General features: G+C 33.1%; 1 protein-coding gene and 1 long non-coding RNA gene across 3 annotated transcripts in view; one reads left to right on the top strand and one right to left on the bottom strand.

The window, feature by feature from the left end:
- Positions 1 to 27,418, bottom strand: part of EMC2 (ER membrane protein complex subunit 2) — a 51,244-nt gene that overhangs the window by 2,726 nt on the left and 21,100 nt on the right. For both annotated transcript variants that reach the window (XM_040494261.1, XM_040494260.1), the window contains exons 6-11: positions 19,295 to 19,380; positions 19,085 to 19,144; positions 13,409 to 13,490; positions 12,493 to 12,603; positions 10,283 to 10,387; positions 909 to 996 (exon numbers count right to left, since the gene is read on the bottom strand). In XM_040494261.1, the coding sequence (XP_040350195.1) occupies positions 910 to 996; positions 10,283 to 10,387; positions 12,493 to 12,603; positions 13,409 to 13,490; positions 19,085 to 19,144; positions 19,295 to 19,380 (531 nt within the window). In that variant the 3' untranslated portion in view covers position 909. The remainder of the gene's footprint in view (positions 1 to 908; positions 997 to 10,282; positions 10,388 to 12,492; positions 12,604 to 13,408; positions 13,491 to 19,084; positions 19,145 to 19,294; positions 19,381 to 27,418) is intronic.
- On the top strand, positions 598 to 26,030 carry LOC121042860 (uncharacterized). Its single transcript, XR_005796492.1, has 3 exons — positions 598 to 942; positions 12,810 to 12,815; positions 26,020 to 26,030. It is a non-coding gene; the product is annotated as an uncharacterized LOC121042860 (long non-coding RNA).

Here is a 27,418-nt window from a genome sequence, read left to right as displayed (position 1 = left end):
TTACTAAGAAGGTAAAGAAATATCAGAAATAGAAATTTTTCTCCTGAAGACAGTTAAGATTTTCTTAGACACTTTAGATTTTCTTTTCCTGCCACTGAAACCCTTTTAATCCCTATTCTCTATGATCTCTTAATTCTTTTATGCAATTTATACTTGAAAGTTCAAAAAATGTAACTTTCATAAAGGTTAAATTTGAGTATTATAGTATACATGAACCTTAAAGCTTTTTATAGATAAAAATCTCAATTATGTCCTACGGTAAAACAAAAATTTTACAAAGAGATATGACTGAACTTTGGAGAATGACATATAAAACAAAAATTTTACAAAGAGATATGACTGAACTTTGGAGAACAACATATTTTAAGCAATATTTATCAGAATAACATGGCACATAAAACAAGCCCACCGGAATGCACAGCAAAATCCAACTTGACACTAGAAAGAGAATCAAAATAACGTGCGAGCATTTTCCTTGTCAGCTGTGAATGCTATGTATTTCTTATCACAAATAAAAAGAATTTAACTAGAAACTGAGTTCTAAAACAACATATTCTCTGAGTTTAACAAAAAGAATCTAGAATCTTCATATGCAAGTTTAATAAATCATCATAATTTATTTGTGAGATTTCTACATCAGATTGTGGCTTAAAAGCACTTATATTATGTGTGATATGAAGAGAATGATGTACAATCAATATAAATCTTGTTAAATCTCTCTTCCATGGACTTTCTCCATCTTCCTGCTTAGCAATAAAAGGCATTTTTAGGTTTATATAAACATTCTTTACAACTGCCCCCTTAACAAAAAATCACTATATAAATAGCACTAGGCATTTAGTAAATAAGTCACAGGCCAGTAAGTTCAATTGTGCAGTTGTGAAATGTAATGTGAAAGAGTTTGAAACCTTAAGACTGAGTGATCTGCAGCGTTTCCAACATGTCTTCGACTGCCTTAAGAGAGTATTTGGTTTCCTTCTTACTTCGACCTGCAAACTAATTTTTAAAAAAATGCAATTAGGCTCAATTTCATGGCAGGTTCAAAATCACAATCTTACCTTCACTTTGCTAATGAGAGTTAACGTTATCTATTTTATCACTAGCGTGAAATGAAATATCTTTTCTCCAATAAAACAAAATTGGGGTTTTTTTTTTTTTTGCTTTTATTTCCCTTACCTCAGGAGACAGATCGAGAAAAATGTTGCTATGGCCAATGTCAGAGAAATTACTGCCTATGCTCCCTTCTAGGGTTTTTATGATTTCAGGTCTCACATTTAGGTCTTTAATGCATTCAGTTTATTTTTGTGTATGGTGTAAGAAAATGGTCCAATTTCATTCTTTTACATGTAGCTGTCCAGTTTTCCTAGCACCTTTGTTGAAGGGATTACCCTTTATCCACTGCATATTCTTGCCTCTTTCATTGAAGATAAATTCATCATATAATCGTGGGTTTGTTTCTGGGTTTTTCATCCTGTTCCACTGATCTATGTCTCTATTTTTGTGCCAGTACCATATTGTTTTGATTATTATAGCTCTGTAGTATAACTTGAAATCTGGAATTGGGACACCTCTAGCTTTGTTATTCAAGATAGCTATTCAGGGTCTTTTGTGCTTCCATACAAATTTAGGATTATTTGTTCTAGTTCTGTGAAAAATGCTTTTGGTATTTTGATAGGGATTGCATTAAGTCTGCAGATTGTTGTCTTTAATTTCTTTCATCAATTTGTGAAGTCCAATTTCCTCAAAATTTAGACTTTACAGACATTTTCATTAAGTTTCATGTTTAGTTGAAGTGTATTAAGAATTCACTGCAAAATTTACTGATTTAAGTGTTTATGCAGTGTGATAACCTATAAAACATACATTTCAAAACTAACCTTTCCAGACAAGAAAACTTTTATGAAATAAAAAGCATAATTTATAAGTAAAAAATGTGAACCATTTCTACTTGTCAGCCCTCTAAACAGATATTTACAATTTCAACAAAAGTAAAATGTAAATGTAAAGTAATTTCTATTAAATATTTTAAAGTTGCAAGATATCTCTAAAATTATTTAAAATAAGTCACAATCTTTAAAAAAATTTTGGAATTATTAGTTGATTAGATGGTATGTTTCAGCAGCAAAGAGCTGTCAAAACTCTATGCTACATATTAAAATGATGCAAACGTTTTAAAATATGCATTTCTAGTTTGTGAAGTTGTAATTTACTTTATAAAACCACTGGATTTCATAATGAAAACAAAATACAATGCATTAAAAATAGTATCTTTGCACACTTAAAAGCAAATTCATGGCATATTAAATTCAATATAGTGCACATAATCAGTGAGGGAAACACTGCTGAATACCCCATGCTGATTTCAAAATGAGTTTTCTAACTACACTGACAATTCTCATCATTTATCAGTTTGACTGACTACTACAGATTTACTACAGAAGTGGTCCTTATGGGGTAAGGGAAGGTTTATTGTATCTATATTACTCATTCCCCCTGGTTAAAATATTGATTGACCTCTGCTATTAGCAAAATATAATATTTTCAAATTAACATTCAAGCATTCAATACATTTTCAAATGACTGATCTTCCCTAAAAATACCAATGCTGTCTTAAGCACTTAACACTTGATTTATAATGTGCTCCTTCTCTTTTGTAATTAACTTAATTTGGCAAACTTCTCATGTCCTGTTAAGAAAGATTAAGTGATTGAGTACAGGTAAAATCACAGAAGCAATAGAGTTCAGAAATTGGTAACCTGCTTCTGACCTCACTGGCTGCAGGTTAACATTATGATTCTCCTACTTCCTAAACCATTAGTTTCTGTGGTTGAATCTTGATTTGATAGAGTAAATAAAGGGGATTTCTAGAAGAAATGCCAGGGAAAAAGAAAAGCTCCTCATAAGAATCAAGATTACTTTAACTTTCATATGACATTACTAATTGAAGGAATTCAAATGTTAAGTATACAACTCATAATTACAAAATATGGTAACAGCAACACATTTAAAACTCTGCCTTTTCATAATTTCCCATGGTGACTAAAGGATGTAGGGTGTGTCATTACTCCTATAATCCAGTTGATAAATTCACTTTCGCAAGGACTTACCAAGAACAGAAAGCCTTTTATTTTACTACTGCCTATCCAAAGTAAACAGGAATGGCCCTAATCAGATACTTGAAGGCCTAATTCTAAGAAAAAGCTTTGATGGGTTGGAGAAAAATAGGATACCACGTAGTAACATTCACTCCAATTTGTTAATTAGCAAAATAGAAATGAAAAATTTCTGTAGAGCTGAAGTCATGACCAGTATTTTAAAATACAGAACTTTTCTTGACTTGTACTCAAACATAATAAGAGTAAATATAAATTTGCGATTTTTTAAATTAGCTAATTTTAAAAATCACCTAAAGATTGTGTGTCAATACTACTGACAACCAGTGCAATTTAGAATAAACCAAACTTATTTGTGTCAGAACAAATAAAAAGAAAGTTGGAAATATAAATCTATCACTTCAAATTTTGCCTGACATGCAATTATTTTGTCTATTCCAGAATTATATGGCAATTTAACTGATTAAGCCGGAATCCTATTTTTCCCTCAAATCATGATTTAATTTTCCATTTCCCAAAAGGATAGTAACAGAATCACCTCTGCAATCATAAATAACATATGGATTGCTAGCACAGACAAATTTAACAGTGTACCAAAGAAGCATTTATCTGGAAAATTATTGTGAGTAGGTTCACATTAAAGTTTTTCATGAGCATTAATCAAACTTGCCTGCCTGTACTGAACATGCTAAACCAATTACCTAATTGAAGAGTAAGTAGTAGCCATATTCTGTTTCATTATTAAGTAGAAAGAAAGAAGGAAAAGCAGTTCTTAAAATCTCATTTTCTCTAATTTATAAATGCCTAGAAAAACATTACAATGAGTATTTATTATATACTCTATACTTGTTTATATGCCGAGACATGAGTCATAAAATTCTCAATTAGATCCCAGAGATTTATCTAATTACTAAAATGTCAATCTCTGAAAGTTATACTTTCCACATTAATCACAAATTCTGCATTTTTGTTTTCATACAGTTAGATTTTGCTTAAATAAACTGTTTTCATAATTCCCTATGATCTTAAAGATAACTCACCAGAAAGCACATTCAAATCATAAAAACTGATTTATCAAATTCAAAGGTCAATAATTTATCCACTATGACAACTGGGATAAATTGGGCTAAACTTTACATAATTTGTGGAAAATAATATGGGTGGACAAAGTAATAGGATAAATAAATTGGAACACTGGATGGATAAATCTCAGAAACCTTATACTGAGTGAAACAAGTCAGGCACAAAAGAGTATGTAACCTATGATCTCATTTATATAAAGTTCTAGTACAGGCAAAACCAATTTATAGTGATAAAAATCAAATCAGTGCTTGTCTGCAGTGTCAAGTGGGGCTGACTGCAAAGTGGCGGAAAGGACTTTCTCGGGTGATGGAAATCTTGAATGGGGTGCTGGTGGGAAGGGAATATACATTTGTCTAAACTCAACCGTACATTTGAAATGTGCGCACATTACTGTGTATAAGTCATACCTTAATAAATCAGATAAAAAGAAAAAGACAAAATAAATGAAAACAGAAGGCGGGGACTATGGGCTTATACAACCGTGTAATAAAATGCCAAATGACCACATAGTTATCTTCCCATTAACAGGTGAAGTATTACATCCCCTGGATCTGGGTTGAGCATGTGACTTGCATTGCAATGGAAAATTAGCAATATATGACATAAATAGAGACTCAAAAAACCCTTGCGCACTGGAGTTTGGCTGTTTGCTCCTCATGAAACCCTGAGACGACCACACGAACAAGTCCAAGTTAGTCTGCCAAATGAGAAACACGAGGCCTAGCACTTCCAGCTGACAGACAGTAAGCCAACAGTCAGATAAATTTAAGTGAGGCCATCAACCACTGGCACAGCACAGAAATATAAATAAGCCCAGTCGAGACAAGCAGTATTACTCAACTGAGCCCAAGCTAAACAGCCTACCTATAGAATCGTAAGCAAATGTTAGTCAAATCACTAAGTTAGCAAAAGGTAATGGATACAAATATTTACAGAATCTGAATCACAGAAAGAACCCAGAACCTCTGCAGAAAAAGCAAAAAATATGCAAGCTTTAAAACCACCAAGAGATTTTATTTAAAGCCTGTTACTAGTATCTAGAGGCAAATAAATTTTGCATGATGGGTATGATTCCTAGCTGAGGAGTATTGGAAGTTGCTATACAGAAATCTGACATGAGGAACTGAGAAATTTGTTATCTTTCCTGCAGTGGTATCTAAAATGATAGAAACTGGCAAAAGTTCTTTTTTCTATCCTTTCCTACAGAGTCAAGAGAAGGCAAATCATGTCTTCAGTAAAGATCTGTAAAATATCTCTGGGGACTGTGGAGTTTCTGATGCAAAACTCAAATACTGAAGAGTACCAGTGACACTCTTAGAGCTCTTTCCAAAGAACACTGAGACTTTATACGTCTATAAATAGAATGGAGTTAGTGAGGCAAAATTAAAAAAGAAAAAAAAAAGAATGGCAGAAAGAGTAAATATTACTAAAGAACAGGGTTTGTTTCTATGAACAATGGCTTAAAATACTGAAATGATAGATTCATGTCCAGTGATGCATCTCATAAGGCAGAGAAAAGCATGCTTGTCTGGTCTTGTATTACTGAAGAGACAGGAAGAAAGAAAAAACAAAAAACAAAATAAAACTCTGAACGTAGTTACTATTTAGAGCTAAAGCTCTGAACTGAACTGAAAAGAGACACAAGTGAGGGTAAGCTATCAACTATTCACATGAGAAAATAATTAAGAAGACCGTGAAAAACTGTATTTATACCTTCAGATACACTTATACCTGACATTTCTTTATAGAGGAGTATACATACAAAACAGCTGTCATTAATAAGCTATGGCACCTCGGGAAAGTTACTTAATCTTTCCATGCTTTAACTTCTTCATTTTTAGAACAGGCAAAGTACCTAGCTTGTAACAAATTGTCTGTAAATATTTGCTCTTGTAGCTATTATTGTTGTTATAATTGCAATGAATACAGCAGGCATCATAAAGAAAACTTGGAGGATGTGATTAGTAAATACAACGTAATGAGGATTAGTGTGACTTGGTGAATACTATTTATTAACTCCTTTAATCCTCAGAAAACTTCAATTGTGTCCATTTTGCAGACGAAAAGCTAAGCCCAGTGATAGTATACAACTTATCCAAAGCCACATAAATAACAAATGTCAACGCCAAACTTTGAAAACAACAATATGGATCTAGCATTTGTGTTCTTCTCTTAACTCCTACATGGTACTAGCATCCACAGAATGGGACTCATGACCAAATACAGAGATGGACAGAAACTCTCTGGATACCTACACGAGAGGAAATATACCCTTATTTCACATCATACATAGAGATCAATTCAAAATGGACTGTGGATCTAAATACAAAATGTAGAAGAAAAAAAACCTCTAAAGACACACAAAATTATCTTTATGACTATGAGTAGCAACTGATTTCTTAAACAAAACACAAAAAGCACAAACCACAAAAGAAAATAAACTTATTTAACATCAGAACTTTTATTCATCAAAATCATTTGAGATAGCAAGTAAAGAATTGAAGAAATTTGCTACACATACAACAAACAAAAAGCTCATAATAAGAAAACTGTTTCAAAAAAACAAAATAAAATGTCATAAATCAATGAAAAAGCTAGACTTCATGAAAGAGGATATCCAAATGGCCAATAAACATATGAAAAAGTGTTCAATCTCACTGGTCATCAGGGAGATGCAAAATGAAACCATGAGATATGACTATACATATACCAGAATGGCTATAATTATAAAAACTGACAGCACCAAGTATTGGCAAGATGTGGAACTATAAGAACTGCCAAACACTGCTGGTGGGACTATAAACAACTAATTTGGAAAACAACTTATGACTCAGTATTTCCACTCAGAGGTATATACCCACCAAAAGTACATGTATACCAAAAGACTGTGCAGGGATATTCAGTGCAATATTATTCATAATAGCCCTAAACAGAAAATAACCCAAATGCCTATCAATAGCTAACTAAATTGTAACATGTGCATACAATAAACAATACAATGAAAATGAATGAACTACAGACATAAAGAGGGATAATGTCATAAACATAATAGTGAAATAGGCTAGACAAAAATGATTATGTACTATATGATTCCAGAAAGTTCAAAAACAAGCGAAAACAATGGGATTATAAATCAACACTCCTGAGGTTGATAGGAGCAGAAATTAAGAGGATATACTATGAGGGCTCTGGGTGCCCTGGGAAACAAGAAATGTTTCCATTTCTTGACCTGGATACATTTACCTTGTATAATTTGTTGAAATGTACACTTATGACTTGGGTTCTTTTCTCTATGTATGTTATAATAAAAATTGGTTTTAAAAATGTAATCATGCCATGTCAAAAAAAAAAAGCACTCTGAGCAGCTAGTTGTTTCTCAAAAATATCTTAAAAACAAGGATGTAGTTTGCATGCCACCAGTTTTATATTATCAAAGTCTTATCTTTAAATACACACACACACGCACACACTCAAGGCCTACTACTATGTGTGGAACCCATTATGATCTGTGCTATCTCAAACTAACTGCATTTGAAGAAGCACAGTCTAGCTAGTATTTATAAATATTCTGACTTACAATATGCCAACAGAACTAATAACCTCTATTATATATAATAAAAGTACACAAAAGTAACTTTAAATAATGTGATCATGGGGGCACTGAATTTTTTAATCTCCCCAACCTTCTCCAACCAGGAGTATAAAAACAAAACAAAAAAAAACAGCACCAAAACCAAAATAATAGGAAACAAGCCCAGAGAGAACACCTTCAAAACAACTACATTACAGGCAATCTTCAAAAAAAAAACCCCTATAATATGGTTTTATTATCAACAGTGACAAGACCTACAAAAGATCAAAAGCTGTATGGTAGGAGCATGGTATGTATGTATGATAGGTATGGACAACTTACTACTATTCTACAAGCCACACAAATGAAAAAAGTATGAATTGGCTGAATCCACAAATGGCCTACAAAACTAGGGCAGTCTCAAAGGCTCCAAATCAAAGATAGGTCTTAAAAGCTGCATGCAAATGTGACATTAAACAAGTCTAACAGTCTACAACCTCAAAATCTCTGAAATACCCAGCAAACATCCTCTTCTAGGAGGGAAAAAACCTCACACTGAAGGATAATCACCAGAAACTAAAACTGAATTGAACAGGGCAGAAACAATAGGGGTAAGAGGAAGAGAAGATACAGATAAAGGGGAAGGGTGGGGGTGATGAGGAAGGCAGTGATGCCTACAGGCAACAAATCCCAGAAAGAATGAATGAAAGGAAGAAACCTAACAACAAAATGCAACATTTAAAGCTAAGAGCAACAACTCAAAATTCAAGATCTACACAGCTCAAGGGCTGAAGCCAGAAAATCTTTCTCAATCAGACCTAGTTCTAAGAAAGACTGCATATACACAGAGGTCATATTTAAGTTCTCTGTAACAAAGAGGAAGCCATAAAAAGACGAGCTGGGAGAGTTATTATATCCTAGCTCTGACATTCTCACTCCACAAAAACCTCCTCCTAATAGAAACTATCTGATTTCACAAGAAAGAAAGAAAGAAAAAAAAAAAAAAGAATACAGACTAACTTCATAAAAAAGCACTACAGAGGAAAAAAAAAGAAAATACCAAAAATGACAGAAAAGGATTTGAAAGAAAATGAATGATACAAAAAGGTGGTGGGGCGCCTGGGTGGCGCAGTCGGTTAAGCGTCCGACTTCAGCCAGGTCAGGATCTCGCGGTCCGTGAGTTCGAGCCCCGCGTTGGGCTCTGGGCTGATGGCTCAGAGCCTGGAGCCTGTTTCCGATTCTGTGTCTCCCTCTCTCTATGCCCCTCCCCCGTTCATGCTCTGTCTCTCTCTGTCCCAAAAATAAATAAACGTTGAAAAAAAAAAAAAAAAAAGGTGGTGAGAAAGGAAATCCAATAAACTTACATCCTGGAAAAAAAAACTTTAGTAATTAAACAGAAAAATTATTTAACACTATAATTCTAAAAGCAACTCCTCAAATTAAGAGGATTAAATCCACATACTCAATGGGTCTACTGTGCATTTGGGAAAACTGACCCAATAATAATCAATAAAACATACCGTAGTAAAACTACTGGATTTTAATGATAAAGGAAAAATTCCTTTGGACATCCAGACAAAAAATCTAAGTCACTTAGGGAAAGAAAATCAGTATGTATCAGACTTCTTGATAGCAATATTTTATCCTAAAACACAATGAAACAATATTTTTAAGATACTTAAGCCAAGTAGATACGTAAGCCAAAGGTTGTATAAAAAGCCCAACTATCCTTCAAATATAAAGACTACTGAGAGATAAGTTTATAAACATGCAAGATGTAAAAAGGTATGTTTTCCCATGAACCCTTCCTGGAGAATCTCATAGAGACAGCTTCAGAAAACTAAAAAAAGAGAAGTTTCAGATAAGCTCTGACAAGTAAGCAAAGCACAAAACCTTTGTTATATAATCTGGTTAGTTTACCTTTAGGCTTTTCTTCCTCCCTTTTAATGACTTGAGATACCTCTAATTAATAATACACTCAACTCACATACCCAATCTGCTTCTGAAATACATTATGCAATTTGTTTACCTTTCCTGAATTTTTAGAATTACTTTTTATTTGCCAAATGCCAAACTACTGAAATTTCCAGATGGTAAGGCTAATTATAGGATCAAAATAGTAATGGACTTCTTTTGTAGAACTGTATTGTTTTTTTGTTTTTTTTGTTTTTTTTTAATAGGCTTCACGCCCAGCACAGAGCCCAATGTGGGGCTTGAACTCACAAACGTGAGATCAAGACCTGAGGTGAGATCAAGACCTGAGCTGAGATCAAGAGTCAGACGCTTAACCAACTGAGCCACCCAGTTGCCCCAGTAAGACTTTTTTTTGAAGAAAGAAAAAGAACAAGTGATCCTACAAGTTAATTCTACAGAGTTAAAACACGTCTGATTAAGACCCAAAGGCATAAAAGTTAAATGACAGACATGTGGCTTTGTAGTCTGCTGAAACAAAAACAAGTAAGAAATACATTAACTGACCTATAATGAATGACAACATAAAATGATCAATACTGACCTGATAAGCTCTGTTTATTTGACTAGCTGCCCAACTAGCATATTTCATGTTGTCCTTTTTTGTTTTTGCACTTGCTTTTGGATTAGAAGCAATATGACTTGCCGACTAAAAACAAAAAAGAAACATCAAAAAATTCCTTTCTTCTAGCCAAGATAATCAAAAAAACCATGTAAAGGTCATAATTGCATTGGGATAACAAAGAGTTTTTTAAAACTGTACCAAAACAAGTTTAACAATAAAAGTAAACTGGAATAGAGTTTTCAAAAATGAAAAAATATTTTTAAATATAGAATAAGGTAACAAAAAAAAGAATGAATATCTTACATAATATATAATTTATTTTATTAGCTGTCTACCACAACTCATAAAGGTAAAATTAAATACTTAAGTATTGTAGAATATCACTTAAATCACTTAAATATTGTAGGAAGATTGCTGGTCATTATTACTATGTTATTAAGTTATTATTTCTAGTTATTTATCACAGTATTACTTCAGCTATATCCTATGTCAGAATTACAGAATTATTGAATACTCGTAAGAAGGAATCTCAAAAATAATTTAGTCCAACTTCCTACATTAACAGGTGAAAAAAACTTAGGAGTGATGTGACTTGACCAAAGCAAGTTAATGAAAGCCTTACAAAAAGAAAGAGATCTTCATTTCCAATCTACTTCTCTTTTCACTACATCCAGAGTTTCCAAACTATGTTCCACAGCACCAGTTAAAATCACTGCAATTTGATCCATCCTAATCTAGGATCCATGAAAGAATATGTACACCCCCAAAATTATATGCTTACTTTTAAGTATTTATACACACATTTCTTGGGAGAAGATCTTTTATATTATGCTTAAATATGTCTTAATCTTACGAGGCTCTGTCCATGTTATTAAAAACAAATTAAGCCTTTCTTTCATACTTAGCCTGTGTTATAGGCTCTTTCCCTCTATCACCTCCTCTATCAATCAGGAATTTATATGCCAAAATCTTATATTTACACCTTTATGTCTTTCATGTCACCTTTTTTGGTATGAATTTCAGCAAACAGAGCAATTAAAAGAAGGCCTCTGGACTCAACTGCTTGAGCTGATATCCCAGTTCAATCACTCAGTAGGTCTGTAACTATCCTTCCACAAATTAATTAGATCTCTCTGCATCTTAGTTTCACTTTGTGTGAAACGGTGGTAATAACAGTATCTTCTCAAAAAGGTGATGTGAAGATTCAATGATTTAAATTTTAAAAAGAGCTCAAAAAAATGCTTAGCACATAAAGTGTTATGTGTAAACTATTAATAATCTATTGTTATATATATGTTTATTAGTATTTCATTTATTTGGTAAAAAGAGTCACCGTTACTATATTGTATGTCCAAGCCACTACAATTGGCACTGGTAGATCCAAGAAAAATTTCTTGAAATTCCTCTGAACTGTTTTCTAATTATATTTTGTCATTCTTTTCCTGAAAATTATTTCATTTATGTTTCTTCCTTTCTCCATCTCTGCAACGAATTCTCTTTCACTAAGCCTTAACAAGAGATTCATCCAAAAGTCCATGAAAAGACCAGGATAAATTAAAATTTCAAAGAACTAGCTTATTAAAAAAAAAAAAAAAGTTTTCTGACTGTAGAGAGAGGGGCTCATTTTATGTATATTTTAAAGCTCAGCAAATTCTTCCTCTATTTCCCATAGCCCTTGTTAATTGACTTTTCTAAGCTTGTCATCTGGCATACATAAACCATAGAAATATTTAATTACATGCCTCCCATAATTTCCAAGCTCTTCTTCTGTACCATATAAGAAGTTTATATTTGACAATAGAGATTTTATTTTCTAATGTCTGTTACTCCATAATTTAAAAATATGTCATAAAATTTAAGGTAAGAAAAACAAAAATGATGGACATAAACCCAAGAATATCAAAACAATTAAGATATATACAATATGGTTTTGTATCTGTTACTATTTAATAAGGGCAGACTTAAATTCTGATAAAAGATTTTTTAAAATAAAATGTCAAATATCCAGGATATATTAACTTTCAAAAATAAAACTGCCTTACAACCTATTGCTCATATTTAACTAGAGGGGAAAAAATATGCTATCAACAAAACACAAAAAACAAGACAGAAATGAATGGATGGGATAGACTTAATGGGTTTAAATGACAGAATTCAGAAAATAACATTAAACATGCACCTCTACTCACCATGTAAAGCCCAAACAAAGCTCTCATATTTCTGTTGTTCAGTTTCAATGCCTGTGCAAAATACTTTCGTGAAAGTTCGAGGTTTTCAAGTCCACCTTGAGTATATTTAACCTGTTAAAAATTGCAAAGTGCTGAAATCTGTTTATTTTACTACTTTGAAATACAGCATGTTTCATCATACCACAGGCATGAGTAACTAAAACAGATATTCTGTAAACAAATGCAAGATGTTAAAAGAATTCATCTTAAAGTTGTTAAAGTTAATCTAAATTTTAAAACATAACCTCCCCTGAAAAGCCTATTCTATGAACATTAAGATCAGAGTAGTTTTTAAAACAAAATGCTGTCATTAAAAAAGCCAACGTAATTTCTATTTCAACTGCCTTGCAAATGCCTCACAACTTTATATTTTCTATCACTAGCATTCTAAATCCACAGGTAAACACTGAGTCATCCTTTTCTAGCTACCTTGACATTTCTTAATAACAAAATCCTTCCAACATAGCATTCAACTGTGTACCATTATTCTTACTAGTGAGATAAATACTTGCTACTTCCAAAACTACTGATCTTAATATGAATTTCCTAGAATATGGAGTTAAAAATCATAATTGTTATAAATGTCTCAGAAGCCATTAAATGGTGACAGCTGTGACATCATCGTTCATAATTAGGAAATAAAATAGTATATAATAAAAAAAAATTCACTGTTTGAAATGCTTTTATTTTTAAAGTCATATTCCTATTACAGTGTTAAAAATTTAAAACTTTTACTCATACAGTTAATTTTCATCGGATGTGTTAAATATTTATATACTTGCCTCATACTAAATAGGACATATTTCTAGTTCTAAAATAATACATAACACCCACAAAAATAAAATCATATACAACTGTTGTTTCTGAAAACACTTACTTCAGCATACTGCTGACAGTATAAGTGGTTGTGTGGATTAGTCATCATTAGCTCTTCTAAGCAAAAGGCTGCCTTAGCATAGCTGAAAAATGAGGAGTAATCAGTTTTAAAACTCAGAAATATCATCGTAGCTAAAATAACTTAAAAATAATTAAAAATAACTTAAAACAATGATTGAAAATAACTTTAAAACAATTTTAGTGATGTTAGACATTTTATTCCCAAAATTTAAATAGCTTTACTAATAAAATACTTGTTATGCTGAATTCATAAATACAAATAACAAATGCTTAAATCCTAAAGCAGCTTATGAACAATCAGTAGATACCACCATCTTAAAACTGGGTCACCATTATGACATCCAAACGTTATTCACAACACAGACTTCACGACCTTGGAGTGGGCTACATATAAAATAACATCAAGTCCATTGATCACTGAATTAAATATTCAAATAGCTAAAGTGTAATGAGGAACATTTTATTAAATAGTATCTATTCACAAAAATCCTTATTGATACATACTTACTAATATATTCTATTACAAAGACTTTTTATTACTTGTTTGTCAAATACAAAATTATAATGAAGTTATATATTTTTAAACCCATGAAAAATAGATGAAGTTAGTGGTTTCGATATGCACTCTACTATTATTTCATCATGTGGTACAGGGACAAGCATCTTGCTAAAAACCTGAGGAGAGAACTGCTACAAAGGGTTCTGGAAAAATAGTTTTACACCACATGACTGTAATTCCCCTTAATGTATTTTATATGTTTAAAGTGATGTGCATCCTCAGCATTTATAGGAAATCCTAAAGAACACAGGTGTTACAAGATTTATTCCCAGTGAAAAGGTGGTAATAGTACCTAACAGAAAAAGGCATCTCCAGTTATTTTTGGCATTTGTCACCAATGTACAAAGCTACCTATCTTTACACTAAGTCTGATATACTGTTCAAAATACACATGCTGCAGTTTCACATATATGTAAGTGACTAATAACAGCTACCTTTTATTACATGCTCTTTATGTATCATGCACTTCTCCAGGTATGTTATATGTATTAACTCATTTAATCCTCCCCAAACCCTAGGAAGGAGGAAATTATTATTATCATTTTATAGTTGAGAAGGCACAGAGATGCAAACTGAAACCTAGGCTGTGCCACTCCAGACAGCCTACTCTTAACCACTATGCTTACTGTCTCTATGCACTGCACACAATGAAAAACCATGGTAATGATGGTAGTGATGAAGATGTCAATGATAACATAAAAACAGGTACAACAATCAAACCCAAAGGGCCTCAGAAACCAAAAGCACCCTATAGATGACCTAAATATCACAGCGTTTTAGATTTATGTATACATACTATTATCAAGGATCCTACAGCTGTTTAGTCCTTTTCATTTTTATATCCAAAATGCAGCACTGGTTCTTGACATGTGATAGGTATATAATAAATCACTAAACAAATAACTGAATAAATATCTAGAACAAAAGTATTATGATTACCTATCTAATATCATTCTATGAGAGATGAGGAAAGTTTACCTTAAACACTCAACTTTACCAAAAAGACAGTTCCCTTCTAAATGTGTTCCTTTTATCAAGATGATGCAAAAATTCATATTAATGCTAAGAATAAATGTTCTTACAGATTTAAATAGGCTGAGCACAACTCTCATTCTGGTTCTTATACATCACAGAGTAAGATAAAATAGGCAGGTAGGAGTTTCTACTGAAAACTGAATGCCAAGGTATTTTTCTCAAAATTATTTAGTATCACAAAGAAGAGGGTACCTTTCCCCTGTTTTACAAAGTATAAAATCATACTAATTTGGTGGATAAAGTATAAAATCAAATAAACTTAGAGCTGAAAGAAGCAAAAGACAGTCTAATACAGTTATCACAGCAGCAGTTCACTCAAGAGTATTAAACCATATGGAAAGTAACTTGAGTGACTATTTCCTCAATTCTCCCAAGAATGGTACCTAGCCAATTTCATTCCAAATGCATAAAAAAGATAATTCATTACATACAATAACTCAATGGTTAGAGAATTAAAATTATTTGAATCTATTTAAAATAACTACTATAGTATGTCAGTGACTAAATAAAGTTTTCCAAGTTCTTCCGTTCCTCACAAAAGCATTTATATAGATCATATTTATCCCTGCATTGCTTTATCAACTTTATGATTTTTCCTTATGGGATATTGATAATTCCATCTGTTACCAAATTTTATAGTTAAGGCTGGACCTACATATAGTCACAATTATAATTAGTTTATATTACTAACTGCTTCTTGCTGATATAACATCTAGTTCTGACTATAAATCAAGGGGAAAAAATCAGGTATCTTTGTTCAAAATACATATTTTCCTTTATAATTTGTATTGGTGGTGCTAATATATACATTTTAACTAATTTTTTATATTTAGAACAAGTAAAATGTCTCAATATGGTCAACTAGTGTGATATATACCACTACAATCACTAAACAGGAACTATAATCAGAAATTTATAAATCAAATTTAAAAACAAGAAGCAAAATTAAATGTAACTTTTTAAAGATATAAAAACACACATGGCAGAATTCCATATCCTCTTTAACCTCTCTAACACAATGAATAGGCTTATATGAACATTCTATTTTGGAAATGTATTTGGAGTAAAAACTCTAGATCTAGAGTAGCAATGCTGCCTGTGACCTATTCTACTTAAAAGAGCTTATAACTACTACTCCTAGGCAGAAAGAATGCCAAAATGATAAATATATCTAGCAACTCCTAATTTGCTACATTTTGCCACTATCCCCACAAAACTGTAGAGACATTCTACAGAAGTTTCCTCTTCTACCAAAAATAAACAACAACAAACCTAACTACCACAGCAACTTGTGCAAACAGGTTAAATTAATTAAATGAACAGATTCTGATTTTCATATAGTTTCAAAAAATCTGGAGATATTTCCACTCACCCTAAACCTGAATATTCCCTCTGTATTCAATTAAAAAAACTAAATGGTCATTTTGTAAATAACTAGCTTTAAGACCAGAAAGAGTTCTGTGATACAAGATAAAAAGGTAGGCTGAACAACTGAAAAATCCCAAGAAATCGAGAAACACAAAGACAGAATAAGTACCTAAAATGTAATTTGTTCTCAGCGGAAATGATAATTTTCTGTCTTTGTATTTCTTGATTTCTTGGCATTTTTCAGTTCATTTCTCTTAAGTATATGTATATTCAACTCTATCTCAAAGAAGTCTTTAGATTCAAAGAAAAACTGAATGTGGCTATTACAAGGTGAAACTAATAATAATAATAATAAACTTAATTATGGGTTAAAAATAGAGTATGATCTATTTTAGAACTAAATACAGAAATATAAGAAATACATACAAAAAAGTAACACCGAGAAAGAAAACAGAAAACTGAGGTGATACATTTATGTAGTTCTTAGAGGACATGAAAGCAATCAAAATTGAAATACATATAAAAATATGAAATTTTTGTAAGTTAAAAGAATCAATGTTAAAAAGATACATATCAAACAAGGATATACTTTTGACAGGACAAAGGTTCATATCATTTATATAGTATACATGTTGCCAAAATGAGCACTCACATCATTTGTATAAAAACCTATTAAAAATTTATAAAAAGTTTTAACCAATTTCCACTTCACAAAATTTATGAAGACTAAAAAGAAAAGACTAAAAAGAAAAGAAAAGACTAAGCAGCCAGTGTTAAGGGGACGCTAATAATTTCTGATGTGAGAGTAAATTTCTAGTGAACAACATTTACCAAAACCACTAAAAATGAGCATATAATCATGTAATTTTACTTCTAAGAATTAAGACCAGGAAACAAAATAATTAGCATAGCATTATAGCAAAAATGAAAAACAAAAACAAAAGACCAAGTTTTCCATTCCCGTAGGAAACTGGTAAAGAATACTAGAGCACATTAATAAGATGGAATAATAGAAAGCTACTAAAATATTTATTGTGATAAGGAATGTATGTCAAAACATAACAAAGTAAAAAGAATAAGCTATAAAAGATAATTCTATTTTAGGTTTCTGTTTCAAAAGGTACAGAGGAAAAAAATCAAATATAAATTGTAGATAAGTTGAGAGGATGATCCAATTAGGATTTTGGTCTCTGTCTTTACTCTTTGTTGCATTTTCCAAACTTTCTTCATTAGATATTTAATTTAAAAAAAATGCCTTGATTAATATGAAGTGTTTTTAAATGCCTTTAATCTCAAGATCTTCAAAAGACGCTAAAATATTTGAAATAACTGTCATCTGTTTTAAGGACAAAATAGAACGAATGTTAATTGTTGTACTGCACTCCAAAAATTCAGCTTCATGTTAAACTATATACTGTACACTTTATAAAGGTTGACTTTAAAACTATGAAAAATGGAACACCTGAAATTAATATAGTACTGTATGTTAAATACATGGGAATAAAAATAAAAATAAATTTTGAAAAAAAGCTATGAAAAGTGGAAACATCACCATTTAAACCAAAATGTACTGTATCACTCTCACATACATAAGAAAATCTTGAGTATTTTTACATATGTGATCATAGAATCATACATACATCTATATGCACATAATTCAGGACATAATTCTCCAAAGGAAACAAAAAGAATCTGACAGCTAGAACACAGCTGAGAGAAGAGAACTGAAGAATGGTTCCCAGAATACAATAGACATTCATTAAATGACAGCTATTACTTTTATTTTAGCTTCCAGTTTTACATGCAGATAACTACCTTAATTCTCCATTTCACATCACACACATAGCCCTGGGTAAAGGCAAGAGGTAGGTGCCTTAATTCTATTTTATTTCCTGTTTCAATTATTTATAGTATGAGACTGAGGTTAACTATTCATACACAGTAAAAATATGTGCATGAGAATCTGAGGCTATTCTCTCAGAAAGAAGAAAAGAAACAATGTGATATACTTCAGATTTAGAAGAACTAAGGGAAAAAAGAAAAAAAATCCTGCCTGTAGATAGAGGTTGGCGTTAATGCTGCAATATTAGAAAACTTGCACTAAGACTAGGCTAATCCTCTCACACTGGGATTTCCTCCTGTCACTGCATCAATAAAAAAAGCTAACAAAAACATTAAATATCCAATAAGTAAGTTCCTACAGCATTCAACATTCTTGATTATTCTTGGTCTTTTACCCAGGCAACAGAATGCTTCTAACTCTGGAAGAGTTGATTCTCTTAATACTAAGGCTAATAAATGCATACAATTGACAGAATTTTTAAACAGCAGGGTGTATAATACTCTTTGTATATAAGAACAATTTAGACTCTAAAAATTCACAATTTTGAATCAGTAAAAATAGCCTTAGTTCAGCGAAAGCAGGTCTTTCTAATTCCAAAGAATCCATCTATATTTGAAAGAAAAACTTATTTCTCAAACAAAATAACTTAGCAAAACGCAAATGACTTAATTAAAGCAATTCACATATTACAACCAACAAATTGTTGATTTGTTAGGTTTCATTTATTTATTTTGTTCATTTAAAATGACACATGACTCATAACTTCTCACCAATCCTTCAGAAACCACTACATCCTCTGAACTTCTATAATAGTGATAAAAACTACACTCCTAACAAAATTTATAACTTACTCATGTTCATTGATATAAAGTTCTGCAAGTTCATGCCAGGCTTCTTGGTCTCCAACAAATCTGGTGAGAGGAAAGGGAAAGAAAATAAGTGTGTAGATATTCTGTAAATGAACAGCATGGAGGCAAAAAGCAAAATCAAATGCAAATTCCATTTTAATTAAAAAAGATTTATCAGAATAACAAAACACAATCCTCTTGTAAGACACTCACTGTTCCAGATACTCATTCAGTTCCCGAATGGCCTCCACATTTTTCCCCTGGGCTTTTCGAATGGCAATCTTACGCTTTCTTGCAGCCTATGGGTTGACATTAATAAAGGATTAGGCCCTCATGATTCCCTGGGTTTTTGTAAAGAAGGTAATTTGACTGTGCAAATTATTATCTCAATGCCAGTGAAATTCCATTGTAGAAATACTGCTTACTGGGAGTTTATAAACATACCCCATGACATCCCACTGGGGAATTCAAACATTCCTCTAACAATCACATATGCTTTACTTTTGATGTACACAATGTATGCATCATTTCATTCAAATAAATAACCATCCAGATTCTGATAATTACAAGCCAGCAGGGAATCCTAATCTTTACCCAGCCTAAACTCCTTTACCCTGTCTCATTCATAAGATTTGTATGTTAAGAGATAGAGGGATAGTGGAGATTAGAAAAAAAAATCTCACCATGGCCACTTGAATGTCATTATAAAATATAGCTCCCAATAACTTTTTTCAGTTTTAAGGAAAAAACCTACCTGTAAGTCTTTCAAAAGAATAGCACAGAACTTGAAAAAAATATTTTATAATAAACAAAACTTTAAACTTGCATCTTAAAGTTTTTTAAACAATAAATATAAATATCAGTGCCATTTATGCATTCATCAAATATGCACTAAACATCTATCATTTGACAGGCACTGTGCAAGATAATGAAAATATGGGGATAAAAAAGAATAGATAATTCATTACAGGAGCAATGAAAAAAAGACACATCAAATAAAAAAGACAATGATAGAGATATCTAGGGTGTTGTGGCAACATGGAGGATATCCTAACACAGGCTGTGGCAGAGTGGAGGAGGTGTAAGGGCAGGAAGCAAAGAGGTTCGCAGATGTGATACCTGTACTGAAACAGAAAGAGCAAGTAGACATTAAAAAAGCAAAAGAGGAAATTGTGTGGAGGACAAAGCACAGATGAAGGAACACAGAAACAAAGGCACAGAAGACACCAACAGTATGTGTAATGAGACAGCAACATTGTGTATAATCCAGACTATCTATCTGAGGGGGGAGTTAATAGGGACTGGAGGGCACTATATAAAATATTAAATTTATATCTCTTCCATCTCTATTTAATTCAATGCAGATAGCTAAACAATAAAACAAACCAAAACTATGGCCAAGTTTATGAATTATGAACATGATTGCGATTGTTTTATACAATACATACTCTATAAAAATGCAGACAAGGGAAGTAAAATGAATGGGACCTCTTTAGACTAGTAGAGCTACCTTTCATAGGTGAAAAAGGTGGAGGTTTTGCTCGAAAGAAGTGAAAGTAAAAAAAAAAAAAAAATCAGAGAAAATCAAGAGATTTCCAATAAATAAGACCATGAGTGATATTTGTAATAACAATGATAAAAAACATGTTAGTAAGAAAAAATGAAATGTGTTAAAATGTATATCCTTGATTATTAAGCTCATGCTGAAGGCTTAATACAATACCTGCCATATGGCAGGTATTCAAATATTTTTGGAATAATTTCACTATGTACAATAATGAACGTGCTATAATAAATGTACCATTTAAAAGGCCTCAAGAATTCAGAAAGAAAAGTAAGAGAAAAGCTCTAAACGTAACTCAATCTTAAATACTTGAGGAAGAATATTAGACTTCAAATGAGAGCCTTCTTCCAAGTTCTTCTGAAAACAGGTGATGGAAAACTTAACACATAACTAAGAAACAAATTTCTTTTGGATATATCATATCTAATGCCACCAATCCAACATCATTTGAAGCATATTTTAACTGTTTATTCCTTTCATCTATCATGATACTACTTCCTCTACAGGCAATATGGTAGAACAGAGTCCATGTTTTAAAATAAAAAAGATAAGAAATAAATACCAACTCTTGGCACTTACCAGCTTTCTAACCAAAGGCAAAATACTTAACCTTCCCAAATGTGCATAATACCCCAATCTCCAAGTACCAATGTAAAGCAACTAACACAGTACACAGTATATAATGGTATTGAATAAATAGTATCTTCCTTCCTTTCTCCTTTATTCTATGCTTAACATTATGTTAAGCATAATACAATTCTACCTATGAGATCTTTAAAAGCCCAGAACAGGTTGCTTCATTTGATACTAATATCTTGTCCAATCTTTATAGGATTTGCACCAGTTGAGATATTACAAAGATGTAATGAAATTTGTTGAAAATATTAGATTCAAATGTGACATATCAGACAAAAGGTCTAAGTATGAACATGAATAACAATGAATACTTCCATGGTAAGAAGTATGGTATGAACATTGTAATGGATACCATTATGTACAATATAAGTTTCATGAAGAAGGATGTACTAAAAACACCCATCTAACTTTAGTTCTTTTTCTTGGTGATTTAACAGCAGAACCATCTCTCTACTGTTGAATATACACTGATATTTTTAGGTCAGCAGCATGCTGCAAAATATAGTTTGTAAAGCACTGCTGTAAGGTTTCAAAGATAATTCATGTTTAAAATGCCTTTTAAAAAACACACCTTTTATAAATGATGGAAAACAGATTTAAACAACTTAAATGCATCGGAAGAGACAGAATTAGGAGTAGAATCTGAAATTTCTGATTCCCATTCTAGAACCTTCTAGACTTCCTGAAAGAATCTGAAATATTACAGGTTAAATAACTGTTACTATTATTTTGAATTATGTGTATTTGTAGTAGGTGAAATGTCATAATTTTATAACAATGTAAAATAAACAGAATTCAGTATTAACTTTGTAACTGAAAGTTTTAAATATAAGGCTTTAATTAATCAATTTGGGAAAAGTGCCCCAAAATCTCTACTATATAAGCAATATATTGATTGATCATGTAAAACCCAAGATATAGCATTTTATTTCCTAATAGTATAAAGTCTAAAACAAACTTTTAAGTGGTAACACTTCAACTAAGGCAAGGACAGTCTTCCTAATTAAACTATGTATGACAGCTTAAAGAAATACCTATGTGGCAACAACTGTCATATAGGCAATGATATATTATTAAGTTATATACTATGCAACAGTCTTTTCCATGTTATTTCTCCTAAAAGAAAAATAATACCACATGCTAGCATAAGAACCAATCTTTTTTTATCATGATAATTTTAAGTGAGCATTAAGCAGGGATTTCATTTCTGGCCAAGATGGGAGTAACAGGGATCAGATTTACCCTCCTGCCTGAACCAATCAAAGAACTCGACTATATACATGAAACAATCACTTTTAAGGCATAGGACAAGAGGCACAGTGATCCCTCAGCGGCTGGAAACAAATGAGGTGAGCCCTATTTTTATTGTCCTGGCTTGCTACCTTGAGGGAGTTTCATGGAATGAATCCTGTGCAGGAAGAGAAAACAGGTTGAGTTCAGTAGACTGTGAGTTCAGGAAAAGGAGCTGAGTATCAGGAAGATCAAAGGCTAGAGCTTATAGACATAGTACTAGAGAAAAAAGAAACAGAATAAGAACTCTAGATTCCCCTTGAATCTAAAGGGTTTTCCTGGAGTATTCAGCCTTGTACTGACCAGTGCATGTGAGTGAAAACACTACCCAAGCCAAGGAAAGAATCACCAGAAAGGCTTAAGGGGAAGTGTCTTGAGCTTACACAGGGATGGGAATAGTGCCTATTCCCACCAACCAGACTAGAAAATGCCATGATTCCTGTGGCAATGGACAGAGTGCCCAGAAGGATGTAATGAGGTATCATTAGCCCTATATACATTGCTCTGAACCTCTCTAACAAAGACCCAAAAGGATCAAATTGCTTCCAAATAACTTGTATACCACAAGAAAGCTCAAGATTATATTACAGGAATACAAAAATGGAAAGGAGTAAAAACTTTTGAGGATGATAGTTTTGTTCACAATCTTGATTGTGTGATGGCTTCACAGGTATATCCAAGTGTCAAAACTTACCAAATTGCACACCTTAGTTAAATGTGTCCAGTCTATTCTACATCAGTTGTATGTCAAAACAGTTTTAAAATAGCATTAATTGGACTAAAAGTTAAGTCAAGTCTTGAATATTTATCAATTTCCATTTATTTCTTTTTTATACTTTCTTTCCTAAAAGTATGCCAATGTTCTGAATTTTTCTAAATATCTTGTTTGGAAAAAGCTTTGCAAATGTCAGTTTGAGTCTTAGAAATGAAAACTATTCGGGGCACTTGCATGACTCAGTCGGCTGAGCCTTTGGCTCAGGTCACAATCTCATGGTTTGTGAGTTCAAGCCCCCCTCATTGGGCTTGCTCCTGTCAGCCTATCAGCACAGAGCCTGCTTCAAATCCTCTGTCCCCTTCTTTCTCTGCTCCTCCTCTGCTTACGCTCTCTCTCAAAAAAGAAAAAAAAGAAAAACAATATATATGTTAAAAAAAAAATGAAAACTGTTCCAGGGGTGCCTGGGTGGCTCGGTCAGTTTAAGCATCCGACTCTTGATTTCAGCTCAGGTCATAATCTCACAGTTTGTGAAATTGAGCCTGGCATCAGGCTCTGCATTGACAGTGCAGAGCCTGTCTGGGAGTCTCTCTCTCCTCTCTCTCTGCTCCTCTCCTGCCTCGCATATTCTCTCTCTCTCTCTCTCTCTCTCTCAAAATAAATAAATAACCATTTTTTTAAAAAGTGAAAACTGTTCCACTTCACAAGTGATTTTAATAACAGCAATTAGAAATTTCTATTATAAAATATTTCTATAATAAAATATAAAGTACTGATGACCACCAACAAATCTTCATCAAACTTGCTACATGCTTTCTGTAACACTACATACAAAGAGGCTAGCCAGCAATTCTTCCAGAAACACTTGTCATATCTTAAAAAAATAAGCTACAGTGGGGAAGAAATGCCACCTAGGAAAAGATTAAAGGATTAAGATCTACCAGCAAAATACAATCTAGACTCCCTTACTGCAGATGCTGGGACCTAGGAAGAAACAGACCACTGACCTACAGAAGGAAAGCAGAATTCTAGGTTCTTCCAAGGCTTATGCCCACTACCCTAAGAAATGTGGCATTCTGAAAGCATCTTCATCTTTGGCACAGAGGCAATTACATCTAATTCCAAAACAAAACTTCAAATATTTGATAAATCACACTATGCAGTTTACAATTCTAGGCAAAATCTGATCTTTCTGAAATATGAAATTAAATTAAAAAGGGAGTAACTACTATACCTCTTTTCTGAAAGGCATATAAGTTCGACAAGTATTCATTGAAGGCCTACCATATGCTAGGCATTAGTCCATGCAATGGACATAATGATTTCCCTCAAGGAACTTTCAAAGGAAGAAAAGCCTACTTTTATTTTGAAAGCAAACAAACAAACAAAAAAACTGGTGCTCAGGTAAGCCAAGGGATAAAAGCTCACAGTGAGCCTAATCCAATACTTGGCTTTGATAGGTATATTTGACAGTTACCTTTCTAAAAACCATTCACATCTAAGTAATTTTATTTTTTTTTTATTTTTTTTAACGTTTATTTATTTTTGAGACAGAGAGAGACAGAGCATGAACAGGGAAGGGTCAGAGAGAGAGAGGGAGACATAGAATCTGAAACAGGCTCCAGGTTCTGAGCTGTCAGCACAGAGCCCAACGCAGGGCTTGAACTCACGAACCGCGAGATCATGACCTGAGCCGAAGTTGGACGCTTAACCGACTGAGCCACCCAGGTGCCCCAGTAATTTTAATTTTTTTGTACTCTCATTGCAAAATATTCTTTCATCCATTCCCTATCCTTTCCAGTTCTACTTGTCCTAGGTTTAGATCCCTATAATCTCTAGCCTAAGACCGAGCAGCCTCCAAATTACAAATTATTTCATCTCATCGCATCTCCTTCAAACTATCTCCCATATTATTATTTTTCTATTATTTTAACGTTTATTTATTTTTGAGAGACAGAGAGACAGAGTATGAGTAGGGGAGGAGTAAAGAGAGAGGGAGACACAGAATCGGAAACAGGCTCCAGGCTCCAAGCTGTCAGCACAGAGTCCAATACAGGGCTCAAACTCACAAACCATGAGATCATGACCTGAGCTGAAGTTGGACACTGAACTGACTGAGCCACCCAGGTGTCCTTATCTCCCGTATTATTAACAAAGTTATTTCTAAAAATATCTGGTGGTATTTCCCTAATCAAAATTTGACTTCATTGTGCATTTTCTAAGAATAAAAATTAAGTTCTGGAATGTAACATACCAGGTTGTTCACAAATAAGGCCATCTTGCTGCATCTCCAGTCACTCTGTACAAAGAACCAATTCAGAGGTACAAAATATTGTTTCTCAGAACCCTAGTTTTTCTCAGAGGTCAATGAGTGTGGAAGAAGAAAGAGGTTAACTAGGTAGAGCACAGTACCATGCCCTCTCTTCAATAAGAATAGAAATAAAATTTCATCTAAAAAAGGTATTAAAGGAGGAAGTTCAGAAAGAGAAGTAAAAATGGCTTTGTAGGTATATGAAAAGATCCAACATCATTCATAATGCAAATTATAACAAGATAACATTTTTTACCAATTAGACTGGCAAAGGTTAAAAACCAAAAAGCTGATAGTGTATACCATGTGGGAGAATACAGGAGAAGCACTCTCACACAATAGAGAAATGAATAAGGATGCTAAAAAGCCTTTGTGGAAGGAAATTTGGCAACATCTATCAAACAATTTTTTTTTTTATTTTAGAGAGAGCACACGTGCACACATAAGCAGGAGGGGGGAGGGAGGGAGAGGGAGAGAGAGAGAGAGAGAGGGAGCAGTTTCCATGCTCAGTGTAGAGCCTGACACGGGGCTCAATACCAGGACCATGGCATCCTGACCTGAGCCGAAATCAAGTCATTTGCTCAACCAACAGAGCCATCCAGGCACCCCTATCAAAGTTTAAAATGTATAGACCTCCAGACTTAGACTGCAGAGTAGGAATCCATCCTACAAATGGCATTCACTGCAACACTGTTCCTGGGAGAAAGATATCAGAATCAACCCAAGGGTTCATCAAACTGTTTTAATTTAACTTAAAACTGTTTTTCAAGACAGGGACTATACATCATACAACAAAATGCTATGTAGCTAATCAAAGGATGATGTAAAGGATGTGCTGATATATAGAATGATCTTTACACTGTGTTGTGAAGTAGAGTATGCCATAATTTGCATTTCAAATCACTCTATCAAAAGGGATACACTCATGCATACATGCATGTGTGTTCACAAGGAAAAAGTCTCTGGAAGAATACATTAGAAATGTTAACAATGTTTCCCTAAGTGAAGGAGGACTTGAGATCAGGGGTAAGAGGAAAGACTTAGTTTTCACCATATATTCTTTTGTATTGTTTGTAGTTTTAAGCATGGGTAGGTTTTACATCTTCAAAAAAAAATTTAACAAATTTTAAAACATAGATGGGAGAAAAATAAATTTTAGCACCCTCCCAGAAGAAAATTGAAAACTTCCTTTCTAATCACTTTTTTCTTTCTTTCCTCGGTAAACTTTGTACTTTAACAGTGTGAAGGCTTCATTCATAAGATATGAGGACTTTCCCCAGCCCATCATCTTTGCTTCATTTCAACCACACTCATCCTTCAAAGCCTGCAAGGCTCAAAAAATCACCCAGCAAGTCACTAAAGAATACGAATTTAACAGTCTATTGTCAAAGTCCACAATCTGTTCATATCACTCTGCATCCCTAAGTGCAAAGTCAAGCGGGTGTCTAATTTGTTCTTCTATTCCCAGCACCAAGCATACTGCAGGCACTCAACAAATATTTTTTGAAAGATTAATGAATGCAGGGCTCCTGGGTGGCTCAGTTGGTTAAGCATCTGACTTCAACTCAGGTCATGATCTTGCAGTTCATGAGTGAGCCCCAAGTTGGGCTCAGTGCTGACAGCTGAGAGGCTGGAGCCTGCTTCGGATTCTGTGTCTTCCTCTCTCTCTGCCCCTCCCCAGCTCATGCTCTCTCTGTCTCTCTCTCTCTCTCTCAAAAGTAAATAAACATTAAAAAAAAATAAAAAAAAAAAGACAGATTAATGAATGCATGTGAGAGGGAAGGAGAGCTCCTTAAAGCTTGACTGAACAAGCTAATTTCTATA

Source organism: Herpailurus yagouaroundi, unplaced genomic scaffold (genome assembly GCF_014898765.1).
Source record: "Herpailurus yagouaroundi ecotype Mexico unplaced genomic scaffold, PumYag 186, whole genome shotgun sequence".
Lineage (NCBI taxonomy): Eukaryota > Metazoa > Chordata > Mammalia > Carnivora > Felidae > Herpailurus > Herpailurus yagouaroundi.
Note: the sequence above shows the minus strand (reverse complement) of the source record. Positions and strands in the feature narration are given on the sequence as shown.